Source organism: Penicilliopsis zonata (assembly GCF_001890105.1).
Source record: "Penicilliopsis zonata CBS 506.65 unplaced genomic scaffold ASPZOscaffold_13, whole genome shotgun sequence".
In the NCBI taxonomy this organism is placed as follows: domain Eukaryota; kingdom Fungi; phylum Ascomycota; class Eurotiomycetes; order Eurotiales; family Aspergillaceae; genus Penicilliopsis; species Penicilliopsis zonata.
This window is the reverse complement of record NW_019208922.1, coordinates 777493-795208: the sequence shown is the minus strand read 5'-3', so window position 1 is coordinate 795208 and position 17716 is coordinate 777493. Positions and strand designations below refer to the sequence as shown.

Sequence of the window (17716 nt, the reverse complement as noted above, 5' to 3'; positions counted from 1 at the left end):
GCACCGTCTATGACATATGCCACTAACTAGTTGCTACAGAGTACAGGGAAATCCGTACGACTGCAGGGGTACGGAGGAAAGCCGCAATCAAACTGACGGGTAAGCTCAGGCCGTGCAGTGTGGAGATAACTAATAGTAGTACTCTGTACGGAGTAGATACTAGATACTCCATAGTTAGTGATAGTTAACTACCTAGGTAGTTATTACCTGAGTACTCCGTACCTAGCTACACCGTATGGCAAGCCCGGACCTAGGGGGAAGAAGAGATAGCCCCCTAGCAGAACACAGAGACTCTAGACTCTTCAGACCTGCCACACCGCTCAGGAGGAAACACGGGTTTTTCTATTATTATCAAAAGTATATGGTGTAGACGAGGAGGAGGCAATAATAAATTGGCATCTCTTTTTAGACGATAAGGGATGAAGCATGATAGGTGAGTGCAGTCCTGCTGTTTACAGGCAAAGAGGCGAGTGGCACAATGACAGTGACCCCTGAGGGGTTTGGTTCAGCTAAGTTAGGCTTACTACATAAGGGGGATGGGGGTGGGATTCGTTCGGACCTGAGCTCGGCTCGTACCCAACACAACCAAATTCACCTCTTTCTGGCTTGATTCCATATGTAGTAGACTCTGGAGATGGGTTCCTGGCTTCAATTCGAGGATACAGCCTGCTCTTCTTATCAAGTTTATTGTTTATGGCTGGTGGCAGCGAAACGAAGCAAGGCGAGAAGAGGCCGTGAAGTGGGGGGGTGTGCGCAGATGGCTTAGCGTCAGGAACCACTTGAGGTGTCTGGCCAATAAACACTGCAGGAACTGTTCCCCCCTGATCAATGCTTGTCCTGGTCCCCACCAGTAATCTCCCAGATAGGTTAGACAAACTTGTAACGGCAGGCACTGCCAAGCAGTCTTGCCGGTCAGTCGGATGTTTGAGGAAAGCACCTACTACGGAGTACAATTTACTTTTAGTACGGTACTTACAGGTACGGAGTACGGAGTATGAAATACGGAGTAGTTACTGCGTATAGTCTACCTAGCAGAGTATAGAGTACGGAGTACGGAGTAGCTAGTTAGCGCTATCTTTCTAATTAATGCTTATATTAATTAGTTAGCTAGCTAGCTGTATAGTGTATTGATAATTAAAGGGGGATGATAAGTTAGATCTGAGTTATAAGTAAATTAAAGCTAATTACTACCTAGGTAGTTACTGAATATATACAGAAAACACCGACTAGACGGAGTCAGAGCAATTGTTGAAACATGCCATATAGCTGATTTAAACATGTGTTATATTTATGGCATATGCTTAGGAGCCTAGATCAGAGTGCCTCCTGCTTATGGGGTATAGCATGTGGCTGAGAATCTCCACCTAAAGATCCTCTGCACCTGTTACAATTTAACCCAGATATCTCTCCTCCTAATAGCAGTTATTATTCTAACTATGCCACTATAAAAGTATTATATCCACCTTCTTCTTCTCCAGTTCACAAGCCAGACCTCATGGATCTTCCCAGGGGATCACAAGATAAAGAAAGGCCGAGCTTGAAGCACAGTGGTCACAAAAGTGATTTAATATCCATTTTCTTATCTATTGAATTACAAAGTTATGGTTTATATTTATTATGTACCCGAGAGCCAGAATGATGGGCCTCGTCTATTCCAGTCAAACCCGGTGCCTTTCTCCCGCCCATCTTTTAGTTATTTTACACGGATCCGGCCCGGCGGGGAATACGCCCAGGATGCAGACAACGCAGACACGACGGAACCCGGGAGTCGAATTAAATTGGTAGAGGTACAGGTTGACTACAGCTGTCATGCTCGCCTAGACGACTTTCACAGCATGCTTTACAAGTAGTTCACATCTTTTCTACAGCGCCCTCCAAGATAGCATCAAAATTCGACGTCGCCAGTGAAGTTGGTATCCAGGGGCTATATTGCTCTATTTCTTGGAGGTCTAAAGTATGGTCTTCGCTGTCCCCAAGTTGCACGGCCGATCTTCATGTCCGATTCCTCCATCTTCAAGTTTGCTGTGGTGATCGCAACCGACCTGCAGACGGTGATACCCTGTTGCTTTTTTCTGGAGGCTTCTTTGGCGCATACCGCCTTGCTATCGCCGTATGTACCATGACGATGCGAACTATGGGCGTCCTTGCCGAACACTATTAGAGACTGGCGTTAAACGCACGGGATATGCCTGGAGTTATGAGTGTATCGGCCCTTTTCATAGATCTGTTCTTTCTAGAGAAACCATTTCCCCTCTGTCGTCATCGTCGACAACGTAGCAGACGTTCGCCGCGTCACCGAAATCCGAGCCATACACATGAGATAGGAAGAAATTGAAATCGACTGTCGGGAACTGGTCAAAAAGAGTTTCAACAGACGGTTGAAGAGCTTGTCCACGAGGTCCATCGTTCTGCTCCCAATCACAGGATCGGCCTAAGCCCTGCATTGTAATATTTCTAGAGTTACCCAGTCCATTTCCTCGTCTCGGGCTAGCTTTCAGCTAACTACCCTTGGTATCCACAGATACATAGATAATAAAAACCTAAGCTACTAATAGAGAGATCCTTTTTGGCATCAACAGACAACCGTCTCATCAAGTGGACCAGACCCGGATACCCAGTGATAGTGGGATTCTTATCTGCCAAGGGATTATGAATGACTAGGATATGGCTATAATAGAAACCTCAGATTGGTCATTAAACCGCATTCATTATTCCTTGAACAAAATTTGTTTTCTATCCCACCCACAGGGGAAAAAAGAGAGAGCAACATTGCACGCCGTGAGCCTACCCCATAAGAACAAAGAACGGAACAGAAGAGTACACGCATATTTGAGCGTCAGACGGTTACATCAAGTCAAAGGAAATTATGATCTGGCATGGCCTGCAGAATATGAAACGGGAATTAAAGGGGACTAGAAAAGAAAAGGAGCAAGAAAAGGAAAGAAAAAGGGAAGGGAAAAAAAAGGGAAGCCTGATTCATACAGGAACTCGCGCCCAAGTCCGAACCACGGATGAACTCCTCGCCCAACAGAAAAAGAAAGGCAGAAAAACCAATAACTGACCACTGGTACAACATTGTCCATCGGAATGGGAACTCAAGGGGAAAAGAATTTTGTAGAAGGCTTAGATTCAACCGCCTGTTATCAGCTGGGTTCTCCGCCAAGGGGAAAGAAGAAGAAAGAATGTAATGAGAAAAGAAAAAAATTGAATGGGAAAAGAAAGAGAGATTGGGAAACACGTATTTTGACATCACTTCATTTGCATATGCGGTGGATGTAACGCATGTAGTAGTAGAAAGAGTAGTACAGAGAAAGGATATGGTGGAAACTGTCGATCGATGAGATGGACTTGACTTTGACTCGTTAAAAGGGGTATCAGAATGAAAACGTAGTCTAATTGACGTAACCAGCTTCGTAGTTAGAAAATACGGTGGGGGGCTGATCGAAAATGCGACTGAAGGGGGGATTAGAGGTTGGAAGGGGCTCATCAGAGGTGGAAGTGACACCTTCTGCTTTGCGAATCACATCTTTCAAAGCACGGGTCACTACACCTGCCCGCACAACTAGGTCTCGTAGAGACTGAGTATCAAAAGCGACTTTTTGAGGAGGAGGACCTTTGACGTCAAGATGGAGTGGCTCACAAGCCGGGCGTTGTTGATAAATCATGTCCAAAACAGACTTGGGTCTCGCAGGAAGATCCTTGACGAGTCTGTCGGGAGAGTTGATGGGACTATTTGATCCAGTATGCTCGGAAGGTGGTGTTTGCCATGATTCTCCGCTGTTACGGTCCGCGGAGTTGGGCCTTGGGTGAGCTTCTTCCTCAGAATCGTTGAAGCTGAATGTCAGCGATGAAGGAGAGCGTGGGGGGGAGGGGTAATGTTCCTCATCATCGACAGTAGCGAGGTTGACAATACCCTCTGCCTCTCTCCACAGCTCACTGGATGGACCTTTGGCGATTTGTAAAAGGCTCGCTTGGTGACGCAGACGTTTCATCTCTTCAACCAACAAAGTAAGTTCCTGGACATGGCCGAACTGGCCATGAAGACTGGCTTGACGCTCCATGATGGCCTGTGGAACGAACATTCCCCGAGAACCGCCGACTTTAGTAGTGATGTCTTTGTTGCTGTCGCTTATCATGCTGTTATCCGCATCTTCGAATTCGAAATCACTGTCCCAGTCTTCGCTGACACCCTTGCTGCCCAGGCCCCAAGTACCAAATTTCCCAGGGGGTTGGCGCGAGTCGTTGCTCAATGCAGGCTCTCTAGCCACGGGAACACTTTGGCTGCGAAGGTGCAGTGTATGCGCTCCCTTACGGGCGGGCGGGCGGCTGCCCCTCAAGTCACCGCCGCCTTGTTTGCCATGCACAGTTCTGGGGCGCACCTCAGTCCCTTCGGTTTCCCGTTCATTCCTGGGGTCTTCAGACCAGTCGAAAGGATTCATCTTTGGATACGTATCATTTAGGCTGCGAGAATCGGGGTGTGTTGTATGGGTATCTGTCTTTGTAGAAAAAACGCTCAGGTTCGCATCCCAGGAGGCGCCGAAATCATCTTCGTCATCGGGGAATACGGCCAACCGCCTGCCAAACTGGGCATTGAGCTCACTGGGTAGCGCACCCACTAGGCTGCAGGCATCCTGGTCATCCGACGATAGCGAAATAGAACTGGTCATCGGTCCTTTGTTGTCAAACATGTGAGAGGAACGATCAGCCTCGGATAAACTGGACTTATGAGCCGTATCCAAGATGGAAATCTGATCGGGCTCCTGATTTGTTTCAGGGAAAGAGAAAGTAGTAGGTGGGAGAACGTCTGGGAGGCCGCTGAGTCCCCCATGCCCCACCACCACAGACTGGCCCTGATTTCTATCAAAGAGCCCTTCGATCCGAGGACTACAGATATCCGACACACTATTCAGAGTAACACGCGTACGCACTGAATCGAAGGCGGTATCACTGAGAAAGTCAGATTCATCTTCATCCCCGGAAGTAAAGACGCGGGTATCATCTGAACCAATCACGGTTGACGAGGGGTTGGAAATTGCGATAGAAGAAAGACGCGTTGTGCGCTGGCGGGCTGGAGGAGAAGGCCTTAGCTCAAATGGACGAGACGTAGGCGAGACCGGCAACGCGTCTGCAGTCGACGGGCGTTGAAAAGCATCGCTGCCGGGGATCATCCCGTCCCGAAGGTTCTGAGGAGACAGGGCCGAACCGTAGCTCCCAGAGGAATTACGGATCTTGGGAGGGAGTGAAATGGAAAGTCCAGGGGCAGACGCGTTCTGTGGGCGGCGAAATACATTTGGGTCGGTGATATTCCGTCTTCTTTGCACTCTGGGACCCCCGAGGGCTGTTCTTTCCAACTTTGTCACCTCAGGGACAGGCGTCGACAGAGCTCTCCCCTTAGCATGGGTCAAGGTATCATTCTGCAGCCCTGAATCCACACCTCCGTTCATATCTACCCTTTCTTGGGGACTTCCCTTGTTATTGGTGTCAGAGGAGTGTTCTAACTTGCTTGTAACCTTTGAGAAAGGAGGATCCTTCAGCTTCGGGACCGAAATAGTAGACGAAAATGGATCGCGAAACTGCACCGGGGTGCCAGACGCTTGATCCCATTTATGATCGCCATTCGCTTCCTGCCTACTGATAGACGTAGCCAGGAGAAGTGTTGGAGCGACGTTGTTGGTTGGGAGTATGCGGCGGATAGGTTGATCTTTCGGCTTAGTTGCGGTCGAAAACCTTCTCATCGCCTTGTCCCGCAGTCCATCAAGACTAGATCGAAAGTAGGGCAACCAAGAGCCACCAGAGACCAAAGCTACAGCAGGACTGAGATTCGTATCGTCAGAAGGAGCTCCGACAAGATCAGGAAACTTGAGCGACTCGGATCTTTGGTAGCTGGTTGCAGGTCTCCGTAAAATCGGCGCAGCCGTGATGCTCAGCGACGACCGATGAAATAGCGATTTACCATTTCCATGTTGCGAAATGGTTCTTTTGACAAGCTTGTTGGGTTCCCGGCGCTGACCTGACGACTCATTAAGAATAGGAGCAGTTGAGCCGTCAAAGGATGCCGTGGTCGGTCTGGGACTGGAAACGCTCTCAGTTAAATGTGAGACACCGGACAGTCGCCTTAACCAGGAAGACGATGGCCGCCTAGCATGAGATGCGACCGAGTCATCTTCTGCAGTTTGCGTGACTGGCGGGTTGGTATATGTCTGGCGACGGCGACGCAGTCTTGCGGGGCCCAGTATTGCTTCCTTTCGTAAATTCGCATCCCCCTCGCTATTAGGGGTATCAAAGCTGTCGCTGCCTCTTGAGAAGGCCTCGGAGTGTGGAGAGACATCGTATCTTTTCGATCCTAGGTGTCGAGACCCAGGTCGCGCATCGGAGAAGGTTTGAAGGTCTGCGAAGGGAGTGGCGGGCGCGGAGCGGTCGTAGGATGAGAAGATGGATCTGCGGTGAAGTTCAGGTTTGGAGGGACCTTCTACACGACCGAATCCCAGCCCCGTGGCTGCAACGCCGACGGTGCCAAGCGCACAAAGCTATAGGAAGAGAAAATTAGCCATAGACGAGTAACACATTGCAGCTTTGAGGCCAGAGCGCGCGCAACACCACCGACACCGACACCGAGACCAATACCAGTCCCAACACAACCAGATGGAGAGAACCAGCAAGTCTAGATATAACAGAAAGGATAGAATAAAAAGAGAGGTAATTCTTACTGTAGAGACATGCTCCATCCTGAGAGAGGGTGTGAAGCCAGCATTAAACACAATACAGCTTAGTGAGTAGCATCGATTAAAGAAAGAAGATTAATCCTCATCTGCATGATAGCAATAAAAGAGGCTTATAGAGATAAGAGAATAGTAGATTAATAGGTGCAGTGTGTAGCTGGTGCTAGGTAAAGTTGATCTTTAGTCAAGCGATCGCAGAGGTCATTACCTGAGAAGGTAAAGTAAGAGGCTAGAAAGTTGAAACTGAAGCATAATAAGTGACAATAATATTTAAGGACCAATGAGTGAAGATAAAAGAGTGAAAGTAAACATAGATAAATAAAGAACACCTTCTCCTCACAGCAAGCGCCTCTTCTCTGGTGCTGGAATCAACAAAAGGTTGTTGTCAAGCGGGACGCGGCCAGCCTTAGATGGGGAAGTGGTTGGCGGCACCGCCGGTCTTAGTACCACCGCCGGGACAGGGTCGTGCCCCCCAGAACGGAGGAGCAACACATGCGAGGAGGGCCCTGTCAACAACGCTACAGCCATACAACAGCAAGGAATTTAGGAGCTCCGGTATTATGCCATCTAATAAGCTACGCAGATAATCGACTATTTAGTATTTATGTTTCCTGGCTAACGAGGGGTTTCTGAGGGCGACTATTGGCATTATTGCTATGGCTGCTCGCGCATGCTCCTCGCACCCCGCCGAGCACGATTTGTGGCAGCCGAGAGACGAGGGAAATTTCTCCGGGCCGGTGGGATCGTGGAAGCATGCGCGACACTGCGGCTATTGGCGAGTAGGATTGCTGGACAGCGTGCGTTTCCCAGATGAGGCTGCTCCAGCTCTGGGCCTGCACTCTGTACTCCGTTAACAAGCGGGTTGGCATCCATCGGCCTATAGTTATCCCAGATGGGCAACCAGACAGTGCTTACCATTGGCAGATGCTCATCGATGTAGCCGATCCAGACGATCTCCACTTGGCACGTATCACCTTCCTGTGGCTCGAAATCTCAAATAATCCCGGCCGATGGGCGGGCGATCCTGGCACGCTAGAGCGCCTGAGATCCAATGGTTCCAAGTTTACGAGCAGGTTCAGCTCACCCCCAAACCATCTGTCACATCGACGGAAGATTTCCTGCACCTCGCCAGCTCTCGGAACGTGGCTTGTAAAATTCTCGAAAGAATTACCAAGTCTGTCGTTGGCCGTTTCCTGTCTGTCAATTTTTGGCTCTCACTTGAACGCTCGCAGGTACGGAGTATGGAGTACCTCTAAGGAGTACGTACTACTACGCACTCGTTTGCCCACAACAATCGCTAGATTACCCACTGTGCCTAGAATGGTTCGCGCCGCCCTTCTCGTCAGGATCGAATCAAGTGTTTATCCCTTCGATCAAGTCATGACATCAGACAACCATCTCAAGGAAATGATTACAGTGGGGCGAATGGACAGCAAGGCACGTTAACTTTTCTGCCGTCTCTAGACGAATTCTCCCTGTCTTCGACCCTTGCTGGTCTGGATACCAATAATCTAAGCGAACAGGTTGCTTCGGCTGCTTAACCTCAAGTATGGTTTTGAACGACTGGCTACCTGCAACTCTTCAAATAATAAAGGCTATTCAGGGATGGTTTCTCATCATCTCCTCGCATGGGAGCCTCCCCGCTTATCCTCGAAGCAAATTTGACGTTTGAAGATGGTCGAGATGTCAACAACCCTTGCTAATTATCCAGGGACTCCGTACGGAGTAGTCCGTGCTGACTGGTTTATTAATTATGCAAAAGAGGCGATTGAAGCCGACCGACCTCTGTGATGCATAGGTAGATCTATTCCTAAATTTGCTATCTGTACTGTCTAAAAACAAGGGTCAATTTACTAGGTATTCAATAGTTATTTATGCCAGCAAATATCAGCAAAACCCAGTATTTTAGTGGTTAAGAGCAAAAATTTTCGTTTGGATGTATATTTTCCTTCTAGACTTCATGATATGGCGTAGTTTATTATTATTATGATTATTATTATTGTTTTATTTATTTTTTTTTCTAAAAAAATGCCAGGCACTGAAACTTGTAGAACTGTTGGTTCATGCAAGTTACCTGAAGACTTGGCTGTACCTCTGTGTATGGGTAGAGCCACACATTTTCGCGGGATTGTTCGTACTCGCCCGCCAGACTGCCACTTGCTCGACGTGCTCCGCAGCCACAGTCTTGAGGCGGAAGAACCGCACAAAATATTCACTTTGATGCTAGCGTTTTGAAAGAAGCCATCTTTGAGTGAATATCCTGGTGTACTCGTCTGTTTTTGTTTAGATATTTCTCGCCTGAATTCACTGGTAAAGCAATCAGCGGCAGCTGAAATTTTTGCGCAAATGGAGGCCGAACTCCAAGCTCAGATCCCAGGCCTGGACCATGTCATCTCGGAATACTCCGTAGTAAGTTCTCGGATCCGCAAAATATCGCGCCTGTGTATCTTACCAGAAATACTCAGGGGTACCTGACCCATGCCTCCAAGACCTATGTGGAGGATGCAAATGCTCCATCACCATTGGCAGAGGCCGCTGATGCCGTGACCGAGCTTTTGATATCTGCTTCGGGCGACTTCTCTGCCCAGAATGAAGAGGCTATTCGTAATCTTGTGGAAAAATTCATTTCTTCTCTCAGCTCTACAGATGGCGTTGACCCGGAGCAGAGGCAGATGCCTTTCATGGCCAAGAAGCTTGACCAGGCGATCAACGTCGGCTCTCAGCGCAATATGTCCTCGACTCTTGGGCTGGCCGGAGGAAATGTCGACCTTGAGTCTGCTAATAGCAGAAAGGTAGAGTCTCGAGTTGACCGCAAGAAACTGGAGAAGGCGGAACGGAAGATTCGCGCCAAGCAGGAGAAGAAGCAGATGAAGACGGTGCAATATGAAGCATCTCGATTGCTCAACGAGGCGACTGAGGCGATGTCTTATGAAGAATTTTACATGGCTGTCAACCCTCTCCAGCTGGGCTCGGATTCGCAAGCGAAGAGCAAGGATATCAAGATTGATAGTATCGATATCTCCATCAGTGGCCACCGTATCCTTACTGATGCCGCGCTCACATTGGCGTATGGTCGTCGATATGGTCTCGTGGGTCAGAACGGTATCGGTAAGAGTACACTGCTTCGTGCACTGAGCCGGAGAGAGGTGGCCATCCCGAACCACATCTCTATTCTCCACGTCGAGCAAGAGGTATGCAATATTCATCAATGATGCAAATAGATCAGGCTTCTAACGTGGCTTATCTAGATTCGCGGTGATGATACTCCTGCTCTACAAGCCGTTCTGGATGCTGATGTCTGGCGAAAACACCTCCTTGCGGAGCAAGAGGTACGTTCACCTATGCTGTGCATACCCCAAGCCTCTACTCGAAGAACCAAGCCATTAACCCCGTTGTAGAAAATTACGAAGGAATTGGCGGCTATCGAAGCAGAGAGATCGTCTTTGGCGGACACGTCCAAGGATGCGGCCAGATTGGACCATGAGAGGGAAGGTCTTGACATCACCTTGAGTGACATTCATGCCAAACTTGCCGAAATGGAATCCGATAAAGCAGAATCCCGCGCGGCTAGCATTTTGGCAGGTCTTGGTTTCTCGCCTGAGAGACAACAATACGCAACCAAGACTTTCTCTGGAGGTTGGCGAATGAGATTGGCGCTGGCTCGAGCTTTGTTCTGTGAGCCTGATCTGCTTCTGCTTGACGGTATGCCTTGAACAAACGGATCCCCACTATCCCAGAAAATGCTGACTAGCTCTAGAACCCTCTAACATGTTGGATGTCCCGTCCATCACTTTCTTATCCAACTACCTTCAGACTTATCCCAGCACCATTCTTGTTGTTTCTCACGATCGAGCATTCCTAAATGAAGTTGCTACCGACATTATCCACCAGCATTCGGAGAGACTGGATTACTACAAGGGTGCTAATTTCGAATCTTTCTATGCTACCAAGGAAGAAAGAAGAAAGAATGCCAAACGCGAGTATGAGAAGCAAATGGCTGAAAGAGCGCATCTCCAAGGTTGGTGCACTTATCCAGACACTTTTGGCTCTACCATGGCTGACACTCCTATCCAGCATTTATTGACAAGTTCCGATACAATGCTGCCAAATCATCTGAAGCCCAATCGAGGATCAAGAAACTTGAAAGAATGCCTGTCCTCGAGGCCCCCGAGAGCGAATACGTGGTGCATTTCAAGTTTCCTGACGTTGAAAAGCTTTCACCGCCTATTGTTCAGATGTCGGAGGTCGCGTTCGGGTATACAAAGGATAAGCCCCTGCTCAGAAATGTCGACCTGGATGTCCAACTGGATTCGCGCATTGGCATCGTTGGACCCAACGGTGCCGGTAAGACTACAGTGCTGAAATTGTTGACAAGCCAACTCCAGCCAAGCTCTGGTCTGATCTCCCAACACGCAAGGTTGAGGATCGGATACTTTGCCCAGCACCATGTGGACGCCTTAGATCTTACGACTAGTGCAGTCAGTTTCATGGCCAAGACATACCCGGGCAAAACCGACGAAGAGTACCGAAGACACTTGGGAGCGTAAGTTTTAAAATCCAGCGTGATCCTAAGCTATTGTGCTAATGTGGGTTTTTCTCCAGCTTTGGTATCACCGGTATGACTGGTCTCCAGCGAATGGAGCTCCTGTCCGGTGGTCAGAAATCTCGTGTCGCATTCGCCTGCCTATCTCTGACAAACCCACATATTCTTGTTCTTGACGAACCGTCAAACCATCTCGATATTGAGGGTATGGATGCTCTGTCTGACGCTCTTCAGAGATTTGAAGGTGGCGTCGTGATGGTCTCGCACGACGTGACAATGCTGCAGAATGTCTGTACTAGTCTCTGGGTGTGTGACCGAGGTACCGTGCACAAGTTTGACGGCAATGTCAACGCGTACAAGAAGATGATCACTGAGCAGGCGAATGAAGTGGGAGTGGCTGCGCCTCACTGAAGAGCTTGACATCTACCGAGATGTCGGGGAAGCAGAGAAAAGAATATTACTTCTTACATAGCAAGTATATATGTCAATGAATTGATGAACTATCCGTATCAAGGTGCCGTTTACGCTATACATTGACCACTTGCGGATACTGATGTTCATATACTCAAACCTCGGAACTCAGATGTTGATAGGAACGCCCTCATAATTCAAACATGACGTATAATCTGTACATTTGAACAGCAGGACTATATTTTTATTTAAATTCTTTAAATTTCTTATTTGTTAAATATAACTGCCTAGTTAGTTACTACTTAAACTAAGCATTATTTAATACAGAATACTAACCAGTCATTGGTCATGTGACTCTAAACTGAGTGACGTCGCAGCATCAAACTACAACTCGCAGTACCATCTCTAGACATCAATCCACTCTTCATCGTATCCTTATTACTCGTGCTCCGAAAGGCTTCTTTTAAAGCCTTGACTACAGAACGACATTTTGGAGCTTCCTTGAATACAAACTCCTTGATGTTTACTGTGACTGATTTGGCGTAGTGCTTCGATTACCTGGCTGGCTGTCGTGAAACTACGAGGCAACGTCAGATCGCAGGCACAGTTAGCAACGGCTGACCAAATAGAAGTGCTGTACCAATTGCGATTAAATCTGAAGTCATGTCAACATCAGATGAGGTTGATCAAGCAAGAGTTCATGATCCGCTTCTTTCCTCCGACCGCGCTACTTCGGTCGAAATACAATATACTAGCCAAACAAGGACTCTGTACTTGGAATCCGAGGTATCAGGCAGCTGGTTTATCTGGCTATTGACATTTTCAGCAGGCATCAGTGGTCTCCTGTTTGGTTACGAGTATGTTTTCGCATCTATTAGTACTTACAATACATAAGAGGGCTGTGCTATCTTGTTCTCGATCACGACGGCTAACGTGTTGTGGCCTTGAAGCACCGGAGTTATCTCCTCGACTCTAGTTTCGGTGGGATCGGATCTCTCGCATCGATCTCTCACAACTCTTGACAAGAGCTTGATCACTTCTTGTACGAGCTTGTTCGCCCTCATAGCGAGTCCACTCGCTGGAGTTCTAGCAGATAAACTCGGTCGTAGGAAGATCATTCTCCTAGCAGATTTATTATTCATCATAGGTGCCTTGGTCCAGGCAGTCGCCCCTCAAGTATGGGTCATGATTGTTGGGCGAAGCCTTGTTGGCTTAGCTGTTGGTAGCGCAAGCTTGATTACTCCTTTGTATGTTTTCGCTTGTCCCTGGTTCTATCATAATGTATGGTTTATATGAGTGATTAAATGCTAACGCTCTTTATAGGTATATTTCAGAACTCGCTCCATCCCATGAAAGAGGAAGACTTGTAACCATATTATGCCTGTTCATAACAGGCGGCCAAGTGGTTGCGTATATCATAGGGTGGTTGTTTTCAACCAGATCAAGCGGTTGGCGGTTTATGGTTGGACTTGGGGCACTTCCAGCGATCATTCAACTTGTTGTTCTCTTGCCTCTTCCTGAGACTCCTCGCTGGCTAGTTCAAGCAGGATCCGACATCGAAGCCATGGATGTTTTGATCAAAGTATTTCAAAACGACCCTGACCGAGGACTCATTTCGGAGCAGATATTAAAGAATATCCGCAAGGAGATGGCCGAAGAAGAACAGGAGCTAGGCCACAGGAAGGACTCACATCTGGGAGCACAATGGGCCCAGGATGCCCTCCAGCGTGCCCGCGAGTTATTCGGCACTGGTGGAAATAGGCGCGCATTGATCATCGCGGTTTCACTGCAAGGGTTACAACAATTCTGTGGCTTCAACAGCCTGATGTACTTTTCCGCGACCATTTTCTCCATCTTGTCTTTCTCTTCACCAACTCTGACATCGCTTTCTGTGGCTGTGACAAACTTTATTTTCACTCTGCTTGCATTCTCTCTCATCGACAAGATCGGTCGAAGACGCATTCTACTGTATTCGATCCCGCTTATGAGCCTAGCTCTTGCCGTTTGCGCTGTTGCCTTTTCCTCGGTGGATTGGCTGGATATGCAATCGAACGAGCCTCGACATGCCGGCAATTCAAGCCACAGCATGTTTCTTCCGGCAATGATTCTTCTTTGCCTGATTATATATACCGCATCTTACGCCTTTGGCCTCGGGAACGTTCCATGGCAGCAATCCGAGCTTTTCCCCCTCAGAGTACGTGCTCTTGGGTCCGCACTCGCTACGGCAATGAACTGGGGATCGAATTTCGTCGTTGGTCTGACATTTCTACCAATGATGCAATTTTTATCTCCTGGCTGGACTTTCGCTGCGTACGCTGCAGTCTGTGCAATTGGCTGGGTTCTGCTTTGGAAAATCTACCCAGAACTTAGTGGCTTGAGCTTAGAGGATGTGAAAGGAATTCTTGAAGATGGCTGGGGAGTGCAAAAAAGTCTCAGTAAGAGACGGGAAAACCTAGGAAGATAATACCTATTTTCTATATCCAGTGAGCAATATAGAGTAATATCATAAGACCATTCATATTTTGGGGTTCAAAGCCGCAGAGATTCCAAACAGTTGATTTATCCTCTTTAGGTTTGTTTTTGGCAATATAAATATTCACAGAATAAATAGGGAAATAAATTTCGCACACTGCATGGTAATATGTATTTTTTTTTACCTTTTTTGAATGAACACAGCCTCTGCAGGTATATATCTCTCCCGGTGGACCGACTGACTTATTCTTCAATATCCTTCACCTTCTCCCACTGGCCCTTAAGGTTCTCCTTCCACAAGCTGACCTTATTGTCTCCTCCACTCACGGCAAGGATGTTTCCGCTCAGGCTCCAGCTAACCCGCCACAAGACAGTATCAAACTCCAGCACCTGGCTGACCCACTGCCCAGGGTTGGCTACATCAGACGTCCAGATGCGGACCGTCTTGTCCTGTGAGGCAGAGGCGATGTATGACTTTGACAGGATGCTTGGTGACCAAGAGACATCGCGGACCCAGTCGGTGTGGCCCTCGAGAGTTTGAGTGGCATTGTAGGTCTTGGTTTCGGGGCTAAGACGGTCGAGAACATCTCTCGTTAGCATATATAATCTTTTTAATTCCAGGTGGAAGAGAAATTCGGTATCTCAGGACGTACTTGTAATCCCAGATCTTAACCAGGTTATCACTTCCTCCAGTGACGAATCTTCGCTGCTGTCCAGGACCAGGGTTGGAGCTGATCAGACTACCCGGGGAGGACGCAGGGGCCCAGCTGATGGCATTAACTCCCATCCCGTGAGCGTGGAAAATTTGGTGGGTCCAACTGTTGTCACGGAACTCGAGAACACTGACGTGCCCGTCGGAGGAGGCACAGGCAAGGAGACATCCGCTCTCATGAGGGGCCCATGAGACCATGTTCACAGAGGCAGTGTGAAGGGAAAAGTCGAAAACTTTCGTCCAGGCACTGCCGCTCGCAGGTGATGTCGAGGTCTGATGTTGCTCGCGCCAGATGAGCACCTTTCCATCATAGGAAGAGGATGCCAGAATCGTGCCAAATTTCGGGTGTGCCTTTATAACCCCGTGGGAAGAATTGTTAAATTGCCAGTCCATGGTCCAAAAGCAGGGGAAATCATCGAGCTTCACGTAAGCTAACATACCCATACAACACACCACACCGCGCCTTCGTGTCTTTATTGTTTCTTGCGGTTAGCGGATAGACTGCCATGGTTGACGTGCCTGACGGGAGGCTTCGCTCACCCCTTGAGTGTCTCGATCAGCCGATGCGTTTCTCCTTCAATCTCGAAAATCTTTATCGTCTTGTCCGATGAACATGTTGCTAGCCTGCGGCCGTAGTAATCCAGGCCGGCATCGTGCTGCGGTTGAGAGGGGAATTAGTCACACAAAGATCTAGGGAAATGATGTCCAATGTATCAGGTACAAGGAGCGATTCAGGTTCTTACAATCATATCTTCATGACCGGAGTTCGAGATAACCTGAGCGGCAGCCTGGGTCGCGCGTCCAAATTGTCAGCGAGGGCATAAAGAGAACAAGTAGCTTTTGACACACCATCTTGTTTTTAAGGGCTGCGCCAACTCAAATTTGAGACAAAAGAGTAAAGATAAATCTGCTAAAGCAGGTAGCTGCAGAGAAATGACTTGATGGACGTTCGAGTCGCGGCGAAAAGAGCTGGAAACCAATGAATCTCCTGGCGAGCGCAAACACCACCAGCTTGTCTGTTTGGGAAGTGAGCCAAGAGCCGCTGTGATCTTTATCTTATCGGACTGGTCGTCCCTTCCACGTGATGGGGCCTCGGTATCGTACGGTACCGGCCTTAGACCATACATAGAAGCCATGACTCCTTCCCCGCACCCTGCCTGTGTTTGCCATCAAATTTCCGGATGCTCAGCGTGGAAGGGAATGCGCTCGAGTTTGATCCAAGGCTCACCCACAAAATTGCGATAATATCAGCGATATATCCGTATTTGAAGTCGACTTCTCACGGCTTCTCGTCACCATGGGTGATGCTCTCTGCGGACCATCCAACCCGCTTCAGAACTTCCAGAAGCATGCTGCTGTAGATAGGACACTCCATCAAGATAGACTGATATCTCGACAGCCCCCCGGGCAAGTAGGTGAAAGTGATTTGTTCTCGTGGTTGGATCGAACTAACATCTGAAAAAACTAGGGCTTTCGATCACCGAATCTCGCACAAGGAACCTTGGACTCGGAGTTTGCTGCGTTTGAGAACAATATAGCACCTCCTCCTCTGTCTGATATCCAGAATAAGAGGCATTTACAATCGCCGAATCCCCATATCCCATTACAAAATTATGGAAATAATGCGGATTGGGCAGCGGATTTCCAAAGACTGAGTGTCTCAGGGCCGTCGCATATACTACCTCAACATCATATGCCTGCAGGGCCATCCGCAACTGGAATTTCGCAACACAATTGGCAAAATGAGTTTATGAAACAGCAGCAGCAGAGTAGATTGTTATATTCATCAACCCAACCATACACCTCTACTTCTGGCTTTCAAACATCCTTAGCCCTAGACCGCACTCTGCAAACCACCACAATGAATGATTTTACACAGGGGCCAGCGATGGACAATCTCAATTCGAATGAAGTCTTTGACGAATCTGCTTTCGATGCTGCCTTCGAACAAGCGAGAGTCGATCTAGAATCCCAATCACATATTCTACAGGAAGAGGAAAGCAGACATGCCCTCGACGAGATACCCCAACCAGAAATACAAGCAGAGGAACACAGTGAACGCATCCAAATCGGGTCTGATACTATTCCGAGTGTCGATAAAAATGATGTATCAACTAATCTGAATGATCACGACGAGCTTGCAAAGACCGCCGGGCAGCTCCTCGACAGCGTGAGCCATGATCAAAGCCAAAAATTTAGGGAAAGCAATTTCCTTGCTCTAATGCGCCGTATTCGGGACCGGGAAGTTCATGTTGAAGGCGAAGAATTCCGCGAAGTCAGTACTTATCCATGATTCACAGGTTCGAGCGGCAGGCATGAGCCCGGTATAACTCGATCAATCTAAATGGGTCCTCGTTCTTGCTAACCTGCTCTCAGGCCCCGCACCCACTACATCCGGGTGGCCCCTACTATCCCGAACAACGCCATTCAATGAAAAAACATGGCTCTGTCACTGAAATTACTCCTGTTGGGCAGATATCTAAGCTGGGCAATGTTGATGAGTCTGCTGGTCCCGAGACATGACGCGGGTATCACGAGTTGTGCAAGCCCCCGAGAGACCTCCGTATGGACCAAATTAAGTATTTTGCCAAGGCATTCGTTTTCAGATTGCAGGCAGTCCTAGTCGCTCCGGTCGTTGAATGAACGCCCGGCCAAATTCTAGACCTGTACTCAATTGCCCATCGGGGTGACACGAACCCTCGGGATACACTCCGAGTCAGGGTCCTGGCTGGTCGTCTCTGTCTTTGCAGTTCCCTGCCTTTTTTTAAAGACGGGACTCTAGATGTATGGATTATAGACTAGAGTGGCTAGTGGCATAGAAGCGGCTGGGCTTTGCTTCTTCCTGCTGCAGAGTCAACG

At 48.3% G+C, this 17716-nt stretch overlaps 6 protein-coding genes across 6 annotated transcripts; 4 read left to right on the top strand and 2 right to left on the bottom strand.

Moving 5' to 3' along the window:
• Positions 1-3392: 3392 nt before the first annotated feature.
• On the bottom strand, positions 3393-6725 carry ASPZODRAFT_18385 (hypothetical protein; the record flags this gene model as incomplete). Its single annotated transcript, XM_022727206.1, has 2 exons — positions 3393-6527; positions 6708-6725. The coding sequence occupies 2 exons, from the start codon at positions 6723-6725 to the stop codon at positions 3393-3395; spliced, it is 3153 nt and encodes a 1050-aa protein (XP_022579334.1).
• A 202-nt stretch (positions 6726-6927) lies between these two features.
• Positions 6928-8638, top strand: ASPZODRAFT_744929 (hypothetical protein). Its single transcript, XM_022729968.1, has 6 exons — positions 6928-7274; positions 7343-7516; positions 7660-7978; positions 8039-8156; positions 8243-8517; positions 8577-8638. Exons 1-5 carry the CDS (start codon positions 7130-7132, stop codon positions 8258-8260), a joined length of 774 nt encoding a protein of 257 aa, XP_022579333.1. The 5' UTR covers positions 6928-7129; the 3' UTR covers positions 8261-8517; positions 8577-8638.
• Positions 8639-8816: 178 nt separating this feature from the next.
• Positions 8817-11910, top strand: ASPZODRAFT_121297 (hypothetical protein). Its single transcript, XM_022721284.1, has 7 exons — positions 8817-9128; positions 9185-9910; positions 9968-10048; positions 10118-10421; positions 10477-10737; positions 10794-11262; positions 11322-11910. The coding sequence occupies exons 1-7, from the start codon at positions 9066-9068 to the stop codon at positions 11671-11673; spliced, it is 2256 nt and encodes a 751-aa protein (XP_022579332.1). The 5' UTR covers positions 8817-9065; the 3' UTR covers positions 11674-11910.
• A 173-nt stretch (positions 11911-12083) lies between these two features.
• ASPZODRAFT_101009 (hypothetical protein) lies at positions 12084-14137 on the top strand (the record flags this gene model as incomplete). The annotated part of the gene is made up of 3 exons (XM_022720779.1): positions 12084-12530; positions 12624-12920; positions 12997-14137. Exons 1-3 carry the CDS (start codon positions 12337-12339, stop codon positions 14135-14137), a joined length of 1632 nt encoding a protein of 543 aa, XP_022579331.1. The 5' UTR covers positions 12084-12336.
• A 229-nt stretch (positions 14138-14366) lies between these two features.
• On the bottom strand, positions 14367-15796 carry ASPZODRAFT_101004 (hypothetical protein). Its single transcript, XM_022720778.1, has 5 exons — positions 15601-15796; positions 15398-15513; positions 15298-15328; positions 14799-15208; positions 14367-14713 (listed from the first exon to the last, which is right to left on the bottom strand). Exons 1-5 carry the CDS (start codon positions 15604-15606, stop codon positions 14389-14391), a joined length of 888 nt encoding a protein of 295 aa, XP_022579330.1. The 5' UTR covers positions 15607-15796; the 3' UTR covers positions 14367-14388.
• A 253-nt stretch (positions 15797-16049) lies between these two features.
• On the top strand, positions 16050-17348 carry ASPZODRAFT_134964 (hypothetical protein). Its single transcript, XM_022723672.1, has 2 exons — positions 16050-16268; positions 16326-17348. The coding sequence occupies exons 1-2, from the start codon at positions 16155-16157 to the stop codon at positions 17148-17150; spliced, it is 939 nt and encodes a 312-aa protein (XP_022579329.1). The 5' UTR covers positions 16050-16154; the 3' UTR covers positions 17151-17348.
• The last annotated feature ends 368 nt before the right edge of the window (positions 17349-17716 follow it).

What these genes read in the sequence shown, in the direction of transcription:
- ASPZODRAFT_101004 (XM_022720778.1), bottom strand. An exon ending in CTGATCGAGACACTCAAGGG is followed by an intron (nt 15,329 to 15,397) that starts GTGAGCGAAGCC and finishes GAAACAATAAAG; the next exon opens with ACACGAAGGCGCGGTGTGGT. An exon ending in GTTAAGATCTGGGATTACAA is followed by an intron (nt 14,714 to 14,798) that starts GTACGTCCTGAG and finishes CGACCGTCTTAG; the next exon opens with CCCCGAAACCAAGACCTACA.
- ASPZODRAFT_134964 (XM_022723672.1), top strand. Translation starts at nt 16,155, where the DNA reads ATGGGTGATGCTCTCTGCGGACCATCCAACCCGCTTCAGAACTTCCAG. An exon ending in CTCGACAGCCCCCCGGGCAA is followed by an intron (nt 16,269 to 16,325) that starts GTAGGTGAAAGT and finishes TGAAAAAACTAG; the next exon opens with GGCTTTCGATCACCGAATCT.
- ASPZODRAFT_744929 (XM_022729968.1), top strand. Translation starts at nt 7,130, where the DNA reads ATGGGGAAGTGGTTGGCGGCACCGCCGGTCTTAGTACCACCGCCGGGA. An exon ending in GAGTAGGATTGCTGGACAGC is followed by an intron (nt 7,517 to 7,659) that starts GTGCGTTTCCCA and finishes TCATCGATGTAG; the next exon opens with CCGATCCAGACGATCTCCAC. An exon ending in GTATGGAGTACCTCTAAGGA is followed by an intron (nt 7,979 to 8,038) that starts GTACGTACTACT and finishes CACTGTGCCTAG; the next exon opens with AATGGTTCGCGCCGCCCTTC.
- ASPZODRAFT_121297 (XM_022721284.1), top strand. Translation starts at nt 9,066, where the DNA reads ATGGAGGCCGAACTCCAAGCTCAGATCCCAGGCCTGGACCATGTCATC. An exon ending in TTCTCCACGTCGAGCAAGAG is followed by an intron (nt 9,911 to 9,967) that starts GTATGCAATATT and finishes TGGCTTATCTAG; the next exon opens with ATTCGCGGTGATGATACTCC. An exon ending in TACCGAAGACACTTGGGAGC is followed by an intron (nt 11,263 to 11,321) that starts GTAAGTTTTAAA and finishes GTTTTTCTCCAG; the next exon opens with CTTTGGTATCACCGGTATGA.